Source organism: Schistocerca cancellata, chromosome 8 (assembly GCF_023864275.1).
Source record: "Schistocerca cancellata isolate TAMUIC-IGC-003103 chromosome 8, iqSchCanc2.1, whole genome shotgun sequence".
Lineage (NCBI taxonomy): Eukaryota > Metazoa > Arthropoda > Insecta > Orthoptera > Acrididae > Schistocerca > Schistocerca cancellata.
In genome coordinates this window covers 24,543,150-24,555,753 of record NC_064633.1, presented here as the reverse complement: position 1 = coordinate 24,555,753, position 12,604 = coordinate 24,543,150, and the positions used below count along the sequence as shown (strand labels likewise).

The window sequence follows — 12,604 nt, the reverse complement described above, 5'->3', positions numbered from 1 at the left end:
GAGACGAGGTACTGGCAGAAGCAAAGCTGTGAGGATGGTGCGTGAGTCGTGCTTGCATCGCTCAGATGGTAGAGCACTTGCCCGCATAAGACAAAGATCTCGAGTTCGTGTCTCGGTCCAGCACACAGTTTTAATCTGCCAGAGGCAGAGTGCACACTCCAATACAGAGTGAAAATCTCATTCCCATTGAAGTCTTACTTAGTCTCCCTGTGTAAAAAACTAGGTGTCAGTAGCTTTGTTATTCTGATCCTGGAATGGGTCATGAGTTCATCACAATAACAAGATTTATGATTGGTTTAAGGGTGTAGGAATATGGCAGTGGTGAGTGAGCCCACTGTCACAAATTTATTTAACATAAAGAATTTACATGAGACACACGCTGGTAAGCTGAGCATATTTCAATTTTGCAACGAAGCACTTGTGAACTCTGAAAGAAAATAAAAGAAAGAAAGGAAGTCCTCCGCACCAAGAAGGAGTCATCCGAATGGGACGGAAATCGGTAGATGTGATGTAGATGTGCAGATAAACAAATAATTATTCGTCTTGCCATTGATGGATAGATTTGTTGGATGTCCTACTGAGGGATACACTGCCAAAACCTGTCCAATTTGCACATTAGATCGTCAAAATCTCGAGCTGGTTGGAGAGCCCTGTCCGTAATGTACCAAGCGTTCTCAACTGGGGAGAGATCTGGCGACCTTTCTGGCCAAGGTACGTTGATATTAAGTACAAACATGGTTTGTCTATTGCTCATTGTGACCTGTAATATTCGATTCTCATGAAGTGTACGTAGGTGACGAGGCATTGTTAAATCAGTTGAATATTGTGCACCCTTACTGCTACATTTGTCATTGTACTGAAGAAAAGGCCGAAAGTATGGAGATGCCGAACAAGGGCGAAGGTGAGTCGATCGTGGATATATCGTCCTCGTCGCAAGATCAGAATGCGCCCTCGTCTGGGTACGAGATGTAAGGGGCTACTGCGTTTCCCACTTCCATTCAGTGGATCAAAAAAACTGATAAATACATTAAAGTGACATTTAATTATGCCGTTAAGGACAAGTTTGAAACTTACGCCAGAAACTTTACTACCTTCTCTTATTATAAGTTTAATGATGAAATGCAGTTTTTCAGTAATATGTATGACAAAGAAATAATCAATAAGGTTAATGTGTATGTGTATAGGACTAATGTACATACTAGAAGATTTACTAACGACAATCAAGTTGCGAAGAAATTCTTTGAAGGACAAGGGCCAATAAAAATAAACTTGAGTAAATTTAGTAATAAGCTACTTATCTTTCCGCTATAGGAACTTCTTTGGACAGGTGTAACTTGGAAGTTGATATAATGATAGAAACCAATATGTATTACAATATACTCGAAATCAAAACAGTCCATTGAGTCCAAGAATATCACTAATTGGGCAGAGCTAGAGAATTTATGTGATACAAACAAGATATTGTTAGAAGGCACAAATCGTTTTTATTGTGGAGCTGAAATTGCCGGATCTAAACCGAAGAAGAGTGATAACGATATAGTCAGAAGCGAAATATGAAGATTTTAGATTGGTTGGTTGGTTCGGGTGAGTGACCCGCGAGGTCATCGGTGCCATCGGATTAAGGAAGGATGGGGAAGGAAGTCCGCCGAGCTCTTTCACAAGAACCATCCGGGCATTTACCTGAAGCGTAAGGGAAATCACGGGAAACCTAAATCAGGATGGCCAGGTAAGGGTTTGAGCTGTCGTCCTCCCTGACGTGAGTTCATTGTGCTAAACAGTGCCGGCCGGAGTGGCCGAGCGGTTAAAGGCGCTACAGTCTGGAACCGCACGACCGCTACGGTCACAGGTTCGAATCTTGCCTCGGGCATGGATGTGTGTGATGTCCTTAGGTTAGTTAGGTTTAAGTAGTTATAAGTTCTAGGGGACTTTTGACCACAGCAGTTGAGTTCCATAGTGCTTAGAGCCATTTGAACCATTTTTGCTAAACACTGTACCACCTCGCGCGGTGAAGATTTTACGTGAACTACAAAAATATGCATGACTCTTTTAAGAGGAAAGCAGAAGTTACATCGCCGCGCGGAATGACCGCAGTGTTTGAGGCGCCATGTCACGGATTGCGCGGCTCCTACCGCCGGAGGTTCGAGTCCTCCCTCGTGCATGGGTGTGTGTGTTGTTCTTAGCATAAGTTAGTTTAAGTAATGTGTAAGTCTAGGGACCGACGACCTCAGCAGTTTGGTACCTTAGGAATTCAGAAACATTTGAACATTTTGAAAGGTACATCCTAAATAAAGATTTTTTTAATGCAGCATATTTCTCCGTGGCTGTTGATTTATTCCAACTGTAACATTAAACGTGCTGAATTAGTATGCTATTTCTCGTTAAGACGAAATTTGAGCCAGATTAGGTGGAGACTTACTCGAAAGGTTTACAAAAAAATGGTTCAAATGGCTCTGAGCACTACGGGACTTAACAGCTCTGGTCATCAGTCCCCTAGAACTTAGAGCTACTTAAACCTAACTAACCTAAGGACATCACACACATCCATGCCCGAGGCAGGATTCGAACCTGCGACCGTAGCAGTCAAGCGTTTCCGGACTGAGCGCCTAGAACCGCTCGGCCACCACGGCAGGCGAAAGATTTACATTTCAAATATATTTTACTGCCTAGGACAATACTTGATGCTGAATTCAGTGGATGTTCGTAACCAGACATTCGACATCACCTCACAAACGATTCGCTTTCGGCCGGCCGCTGTGGCCGAGCGGTTCAAATGGTTCAAATGGCTCTGAGCACTATGGGACTTAACACCTGAGGTCATGAGTCCCCTAGAACTTATAATTACACACACTGTTATACACGCTGTAAACTGAGTTATTGTCCATCTGTGCTCCGAATGGTAGTATTTTGACATGAATCTATATTGAACGATGCATTCAATTTGTGTCTAATGATATTCTCGCGGTTTTGCGACAGCAGTCTAAACCAAATGGGCTATTGTGGCTGGCGTCGATATTAGTCAGATTTTCAAAATAAAATAGTAGAATTAACACATCGGAATTTTTCAGTTTATTGTCTGGATGATTACCACCTCACTGAGAAAACCCGAAACTGACAATTGGGAGACAGGTCTAATACAACACTGGCAGTTGCGTGAAGCGAGATTACGTCTCGTTAATGTGTTCCAGGGATCGTAGGACGTTATTGGTCTCACTTGGTGGTTTTTCCTCGAAAAGAAATATTGTCTGCTATGCCGCTCTTTTTCATGTTGCTATCTCACGTTGTCTGCAATTCTGAAACTGTCAGCAGGGACCACTTTAAAGCAGTCCTGCATATATTCTGTTACGGCACTTTCGTTGTATATCTCGCTACGTGAACTTGTAAAGAATTCCACCACAGTTACGTCAACGATTCAGATAAGAGAGTTGTTGGAAATTACTGTTTAAAGACGGACCGAGGAGGCACACAGCGGTAAAAGCGGAATGGCTCTCTGGTTGGGAACTGCGACACTCGTGGTGCTTCTGCAAGTCCACAGCAGCAGGCTGCAGCAAGACTACGAATACGACAGCTACGACAAGACGGTGAGAAACCTTCAGCAATATTTATAGGGGGCAGCACGCGATTTTCTTGACAATTTTTGCACACCCCTACGGTTGGGACGCCATCAATTTCTTTCTCTATCCACATTTTCTTCTACACTTCGCATATTAGCAAGGCGCATTGCAGGGGTACTTTGCGTACTACCACAGAGTTTTTGGCCCATTCTGTTCGATGGACGGAGAGGAGAATCATTATTGCTTACTGGCCTCTGTGTGAACAGTTGGTCGGCTACATCTGTCAACCACAGTACAGAATACGGAGGACGGTACTTCGGAACACTGTTAGTCACTAAGCTCCAATCTCTCTCATTTTGCCCTTACGGTACTCATGCGAAATGAACAATGGAGGCAGTTGAATCGTCATGTAATCTGTCGCAGGTGTTATCTCTCCCAGTTTCCTCACTGTTGCTCCGCTGAAAATTTTTCTTTTCCCCTTCAAGAATTTACAATTAAACTCTGTCGCATTCTCGTACTGGTCGAGTCCACTGGAAGCATATCCAACAGCGCCTCTCCGTATTGCTGTGATCACATCTCCTGATCTATGGATTTATGTGTAATCTGGTTATCTGCATATTTCGGGGGCCGTAATGGTGATCTTTCGCTATGATGCGGAGTGATTAGACTTTGAAATCATAGTAACCCTTTCTGAGTGGAAAATTTGACAAAGCATTCACATATTTGTCTTAAACTAATCTGTCTTCTTTCTTTACGTTGAGTATATTTAACAGTGCTCAGTCAGTCTCTCTCTCTCTCTCTCTCTCTCTCTCTCTCTCTCTCTCTCACACACACACACACACACATACACACACACACACACAATATTATTACACACTCAGAGATTCTTCCTTACACTAGATCGAATTGTCAACGAATTATGATTTCAGTTTGTGTTTGAAGTTAATTTTGTTGTCTATTAAATTTTTTACGTCACTGTCCAAGTGCTCGATGACTTCGGTGATTGAACATCTTATTCGTTTCAGAGCCACGCTAAGACTGTATCGTTTCTATTTTCGGTATTGTTTTTATGAGTGCAACTATTGTTTTTGAATAGTGATTGGGTGTGAAAAACTACATATGTGAGTAAAAATACTCTGAGTCTGTTATAATAAAATAAAAGAGATCAGAGCTCGCATGGAAAGATTAAAGTGTTCGTTTTTCTCGCGCTTGTGGAACAGTAGAGAAATAGTGTGGAAGAGATTCGATAAACCCTCTGCCAGGCACAAAAGTGTCAACTACAAAGTAGCCATCTAGAAGTAGTAATGAAGATGTATTGTCAGTATTTCCATTTGTTTAATGTGCCATCTGCAAGAGATTCTGAAGCAGACTCCACACACTAACAGCCGGCCGCGGTGGTCTAGCGGTTCTGGCGCTGCAGTCCGGAACCGCGGGACTGCTACGGTCGCAGGTTCGAATCCTGCCTCGGGCATGGGTGTCTGTGATGTTCTTAGGTTAGTTAGGTTTAAGTAGTTCTAAGTTCTAGGGGACTTATGACCTAAGATGTTGAGTCCTATGGTGCTCAGAGCCATCCACACACTAACACACTTGCGAGTCTCAAACACTTTCTTCCACAGTGACGAGTTGTCCCACAATATGGTGTCATAAGGCATTAGTGAACAAAAATATGAAAAGTAGTCAACTTTTTGGCATTTTCGTCTCCAAAATCTGATACCAGTGAAGCAAAAGTTGCAGAGCTTACCCGTTTAAGAACATCTGTAAGGTGTGACTTCAGTTCAGACTGCAAGTTTCTAATTTTCTGCTTCATTTATTTTTTATTAATTTACTCCAATACATTGTTTCTAATGGTCGGGGTAGGCATATTTTTCCATTTAAAGTTCATTACGTGAGACAACTTACATGTATTAACTACCATGTCTATGGAGCCTAACTGTGCTGTTTGCTGCCTCCATTAAAGATTGCGTCCTATTCTGCTAAAAGCATCAAGAATGATAGTCGGACTATCGGACAAAAACAGTATCAAGTAGTTCGGAAACTCGCACACCCGTAAAGGACTCAAAACGAAGACAAATATCTCAAATCATTCAGTTTAATATCCTCTATTACCTCTGTAATTTGATTTTGACCGTCAAGGCTTGTGTAGGACATCCTGGATAGGAGTTTATGGGGTGGGGAGAGGGTTGGGGGCAGGCAGCCGAGGAGTAGAAGTCATATTAAATTTGTGAAAGGGGTAGGAATGGAAGCTAAGCACAATTTCTTACAAAATGAAGCTCGACGCTATTGCAAATCTGTGTTCATTGATCAACAATCATACTAATGCTAACAAAAACTACCTACTACCTACACTGTATGATCAAAATTATCTGGACACCCCCACAAATATACATTTTTCATATTAGGTCCATTGTCCTGCCACCTACCGCCTGGTGCTCCATATCAGCGACCTCAGTAGTCATTAGACATCGTGAGAGAGCAGAATGGAGCGCTCCCCATAACTCACCTACTTCGAACGTGGTCAGGTGGTTGGGTGTCACTTATGTTATACGTCTGTACGCGAGGTTTCCACACTCCTAAACATCCCTAGGTCCGCTGTTTCCGCTGTGATAGTGAAGTGGAAACGTGAAAGGATACGTACAGCACAAAAGCGTACAGGCCGACCTCGTCTGTTTACTGACGGAGACCGCCGGCGGTTGAAGAGGGTCGTAATGTGTAACAGGCAGACATATATCCAGAACATCACACAGGAATTCCAAGCTGCATAAAGATCCACTGCAAGCACTATGTCAGTCAGGCGGGAGGCGAGAAAACTTTGATTTCATAATCGAGCCGTTAATGCCAAACGACGCCTCGTTTGGTGTAAGGAGCGAAACAATGGACGATTGAACAGTGGAAAAACTTTGTGTGGAGTGACGAATCACGGTACACAATGTGGCACCTTCTTGCTTCCCACTGTTGAAGAGCAATTCGGGGATGGCGATTGCATCTTCCAACACGATCGAGCACCTGTTCATAATGCACGGCCTGTGGCGGAGTGGTTACACGACAATAACGTCCCTGTAATGGACTGGCCTGAGTCCTGACCTGGATCGTACAGAACTCCTTTGGGATGCTTTGGAACGCCCACTTCGTGCCAGGCCTCACCGACCGACATCGATACCTCTCCTCAGTGCAGCAATCCGTGAAGAATGTGCTGCCATTTCTAAGAAACCTTCCAGCACCTGATTGAACGTATGCCCACGAGACTTGAAGCTCTCAACAACGCTAAGGTTGGCCAACACCATATTGAATTCCAGTATTACCGATGGAGGGCGCCACGAGCTTGTAAGTCGTTTTTAGCCAGGTGTCCGGACATTTTTGATCACATAGTGTATAGTGTTCTTAACAGACACTGTACAAGTGGTATGGGATTAGAACGTATTATTTTCTGTCAGAAACGAAATATTCGGCTACGTGCAAATGCTTTACTCACAATCTAATTGTTTTTGACATCAGCTGGAAACAAGAGGAAAGAAAAGCATTCAGAACTGATCGTACAATGATGCTGGAAGAATTTAGAACGTAGATTCACTTCAACTTTTCAAATAGCTAGGCGAAATGCGACGAATGACGAAGCAGTTTTGAGACTTCATCGATGACGACTTTGGCTGCACTTTACACAGGTTCAGATACATTACATATTCTGACTTTCTTCTCACTGGTACTTAATTCACATATCGGTCTACTTGGCGGTGCACGATGTGAATTACTTTTTCGGATATCATAATATTTTTTCCTGCATAAAATATACTCGATAGTAATTTTTGTATTTTTTCCTCCGATTTATGCTGTCTTTAACTGGCCTTAACGAGTTCATGCACGAGAGAAACAATACATTGTTGAAACAGCTGCCTAAAAATTTTTACAAGTAGATTATCATTCTCAGGATTAATTTCATGTCTGGTCATCTTCAACTATGATTAGTTTTCGTTGGGGATTCTGTTTCCTTTCGAATGTTCCTTCTAAACCATTTTTGGTTGAAAGTTCCCTGTCGTTGGATTAGACTGTCTTACTTTTTTCTACATCTACCCTCTTCAGCATATTGCACCTAACCTTTCAAATCTACAACGGGCAGTGGCTACATATAACATTGTTCCTAAGTTCAATCATAAACAAGAGATGAGAGCATATTTCCTGAACAGAATGTCGAAAATGTTATAGAACTGATCAGCATTATTCAAATATAAGATGTTTGGTATTCAGCTGTGTCCAAAACGTGTAATTAGAAAGCATCTGGAATCTAAGGGACACAATTAATCAAGAAAATTGAAGGTAATAAAACCGGAAGATGTTAGCACATACAGCGACAGCAGAAACTTTTAAATTAAAAAGAAACATGGGAGTGTACAGATAAAATTATAGATGAATTTAGAAAGAGATAGCTAATACTCTATAGGCGCGTCCCAACCACCAGATCGAAAAAAAAACCTTAATCATGTTAGTACCGCAGCTGACAAATTTTAATGATTAATGAAAGTTACGCAAGGTGTATAATTCCACATTTATTGTGCTATGACCTGTTGTTTCGTTATTGGAACCTCTTCCAGTTGCCGAGTTGTGCTGAAGTCATGATGTAAGCGGCGAGATTGTCGTGCGTAATGTTAAAGACCGGTACAAGTCACAATGACCACAAAGATTCTGTCCAGACTGCCTGGGCAGTTTACTGTACTTATACGCAGCATGCTGTGCCTGCTCGCCATACTTCCACTAGGCGGTCGGCAGAAGTTTAGAGGACATTGTTTCTGGATTTGGACTAACATCACATACGACAAGCAGACCATTTACAACAATATTTCCGCGTAATTTGGCAACCTGAAGATGTTCTAAGAAAAAAACCGGTCATAGCACAATAAATCTGTAATTATACATCTGAAATGGTTTTCATTAATCATTATGACAAGAAAAAATTGTACAACTTCTCAAAAATTAAAAGGCATACCCAGTTGGCTTAGGCAAGCCCATGCGACATGCTAGAAATTGGTATAAGTAATCAAGAAATTAAAAACACAATAAAATACAAATATATAAATAAAATTGAGAACTGAGTTGTTTCCAAGACAAAACAGTTCCAAAATGACAGTGAACAGGATGTGCAGCAGCAGAGAGGAAAGAAAAATGGATGGGTATTGGAGTGAATGTGAAGCTAACTTAGCATCTTAAACGTGATACCTAAGTATCGTGTAATGAAAGCAGTGAGAGAAAACGATAAATTCCTTCCAATATAACGGAGCAATGAATGGGTTGCTGAAGTGCGTCCCACGATTCAAGGAACATAGGAACGGCGACGCGTTCTGTTTGGCCAGACGCGATTCCTCTGTTTGGTACGAAGAGGAATTTTCCTTCCTGATTGAGTCGTTCATTCGGAAATCAAGGATTTTGCCGAACTGGCTGTTCTCACCTACCTATTCGGACAGCAGATTGAACACTCCAACATCTCACAGGGACCTGAAATATGCTGCTAGTTCGTAGGCCGTAGTAATTGAACACAACAGATTACATGTCGAAATAACAAGCTGTCGCTACATCCCAAGAGGCGTTTGATACCGTGCCCTGAGAAACACCAACGTTTTTAGCCACAGTCTCCTACTTGTCATAAAAATTCCAATATTTTGTTCAGTACAAAGAGCTCCACTTCTAGTTTCTGTCTTTCCTCCCAGGAAGTAATCGATAAGCCATTATACACGTTCATTCGTAAATCTGAGCAGCTTTCATCAATTTCTTCTTTGTGAAGGAAACAACATCACCAAGTCTTCAATAAGTAACATCTGTGGTGAAACCACAGTTGAGGCGATTTAAGAGACTGCGACTCACATTCTGTGAGTCGCCGTTTCCTTTTAGTGACACCAAAGACGAGTCGCATTTCTGCCGGTGGAGGAGACGGGTCACCTTTGAAGTCGAGGCGCACGTAACGCTTGGCTCGGGACACAGAGGTTTATTGTTACTCAACCGAGCTAAGCATTATAAAATGCGAGTTTCAAGCCGCCGCTCACTTTTATTGACACTACACACAGCGTTTTACTACTCCTACCTGCAACGAATGCTCCGTAATAGTTAGTCCCACTTTTAACTCTGATCTACTGTGGAATCTTCGAACAAAAGAAACATTGTCCTGCAGTTGGAAGAAAGCACAGGAATACCCATTTACGACGAGGGTAGCAATATTGATCCATAAAACTATACAGTACATATCCTGGACATCCATTTGTTGCAGAAATTAAGAACATAATATGAACTTAAAGTTAATGAGGGTTGTCGAACACAATGAACAAAATTTGGGCGTAACATTGCAGAGCGATATGAAGTGGGACAAGCATGTAATGGCAGTTGTGGGGAAGGCGCATAGTCGTCTTCGGTTCATTGGTAGAATTTTGGGAAGATGTGGTTCATCTGTAAAGGAGACTGCTTATAAAACACTAATACTACCTATTCTTGAGTACTGCTCTACCGTTTGGGATCCCTATCAGGTCGGATTGAGGGAGGACATAGAAGCAATTCAGAGGCGGGCTGCTAGATTTGTTACTGGTAGGTTTGATCATCACGCGAGTGTTACGAAAATACTTCAGGAGGCTGACTGCAGTACAATTTTACTGCCGCCAACTTATATTTCGCGGAAGGACCACAAAGATAAGAGAGATTAGGGCTAATACAGAGGCATATAAGCAGCAGTTTTTCCCTCGTTCTGTATGGGAGTGGAATAGGGAGAGAAGCTGCTAGTTGTGGTACGAGGTACCCTCCACCACGCACCGTATGGTGGATTGCGGAGTATGTATGTAGACGTAGATGTAGACCTTCTCTATATCGATTAGCATGAATTGGCACACTTATCATGTGAAACCCGACTCGCAGTTTTGTAACTTGGCTTGCTGAAAACCACAATCAGGGCAGTCAGGTAGGTACAATGGAACTCGCTGAGATGCGCCGACACTTTGAAACCATACATCTAGAATGCATAGACATCAATCAAGAATTTTTTTCTATGCAAGAAATAACAGTTATTAAGATAAACGGTAAATCATCGAGTAGAACAGAAGTGATATCTGGCGTTGCGCAAGGTAGTGTAATCGGCCCTCTGCTGTTCCTGATTTGTATAAATGATCTAGGTGATAATCTGAGCAGCTCCCTTAGATTGTCTACAGATGATGCTGTAATTTACCGTCTAGTAAAATCATCAGACGATCAATTCCAATTACAAAATGATCTAGAGAGAATTTCTGTATGGTGCGAAAAGTGACAATTGGCACTAAACAAAGAAAAGTGCGAGGTCATCCACAAGGGTACTAAAAGAAATCCGATAAATTTTGGGTATACGATAAATCGCACAAATCTAAGGGCTGTCAGTTCGACTAAATACCTAGGAATTACAATTACGAGCAACTTGAATTGGAAAGACCTCATATATAATATTGTGGGGAAGGCGAAACAAAGACTGCGCTTTGTTGGCAGAACACTTAGAACATGCGGCAAACCCACTAAAGACACAGCCTATGTTACACTTGTCCTTCCTCTGCTGGAATATTGCTGCGCGGTGTGGAATCCTTACCAGGTAGGATTGACGGAGGACATCGAAAAAGTGGAAACAAGGGCAGCCCGTTTCGTGTTATCGCGCAATAGGGGTGACAGTGTTACTGATATGATGCGCGAGTTGGGGTGGCAGTCACTGAAACAAAAGCGGTTTTCTTTGCGGCGAGGTCTATTTACGAAATTTCAATCACCAACTTTCTCTTCCGAATGCGAAAATATTTTGTTGACACCCACCTACGTAAGGAGAAATGATCATCGTAGTAAAATAAGAGAAATCAGACTTCGAACGGAAAGATTTAGGTGTTCCTTTTTCCCACTCGAGAGTGGAATGGTAGAGAAGTACTATGAAAATGGTTCGATGAACCCTCTGTCAGGCACTTAAGTGTGAATTGCAGAATAATCATGTAGATGTAGATGTAGAAGCCGAATAACTATAAAGTATGCGACTCAAACTGCTAATGAAAGAGCTGTGGAGGCATCGTATTTTACCAGCTATTGCCATTGCACAAGCAGGCGAAGCGCCGACTGTCGCTTTCGAACGACACTGTCACGCGTCTAATTAGCCATCGCACAGGATGTATCAAACAAGAACTGTTTGATCGCCTTCAAGACAGCAATTTCGTCTCGCAAATCTATCAATCGACTGATGCTGCTGGGCTGAGTATGTAACACCCCACCCGTCACTTATCTGGTTTTGGCGTGTGTTCGCCCCAGCTAATTGACTAACAGACCAACAGAGAGTGCAAAACTGCCGCAATATCGGATAACGTAAAGAAAGTAATAAGGCCCTGTGACTCCTGATTGAACTGCGGTGGCAGTGTTGACATTAATTGATTTACAATTGATCACTTTTAATTAAAAAGGGGTGCACATTTATGTTATATTCAGCTATTGAACACCAGATGCAAATGTTGAACATAAAATTAATTAAGAAAATGACTTGGGATTTGAAGTACTTGATTGAAAACAGATGCAGTCGATTAGCACAAATTTATTTTAACTCCCGACCTTCAATCATCACATTACAAGACTCTCCTATCAGGCAGTGGTAATAAATTGTGTTTGCGTGGAGTAAAGCGCGATAACTCAAAAGTAATTCCTATCGACTGACCCAGGTGTAATGCGAAGTGTGTTGCCAACGTGATCCAACAAATTAATCAGTGGCAGGAGCGGGCGCAATATCACCGAATACAGTGTGGCGGAGCGGTGTCGTTGTGTGGACGTCGGCCAACCTCGTGGTGTTGCAAGGCTGCGCTCGTCTATTCACTCCTTGCACTTGCTCAGTACACAGTGGAACCAGAATTTCCTGTCTCCAAGCTCAATCGTTCCATTTGCTAAGTCCTGAACTGCAGAGATGCTCACTCTTTCTCAGGTAAGCTGAGTAAAGAACGCCACATCCGCACTCTAGGCAAGCTGGGAACGGAAGACCACTACGGAGACTTCTCCCAGTCCACTCTTTGCCTCGGTTTCCCCTACAGCAAAATCACTTACGCCAA

The 12,604-nt window shown here is 42.4% G+C and overlaps 1 protein-coding gene across 1 annotated transcript in view; it reads left to right on the top strand.

Moving 5' to 3' along the window:
* The first annotated feature begins 3,479 nt into the window (after positions 1 to 3,479).
* LOC126094998 (lipase 1-like) overlaps positions 3,480 to 12,604 on the top strand; it is an 86,607-nt gene continuing 77,482 nt past the window's right edge. The window contains exon 1 of the mRNA XM_049909654.1: positions 3,480 to 3,578. Coding sequence (XP_049765611.1) covers positions 3,480 to 3,578 — 99 coding nt within the window. The remainder of the gene's footprint in view (positions 3,579 to 12,604) is intronic.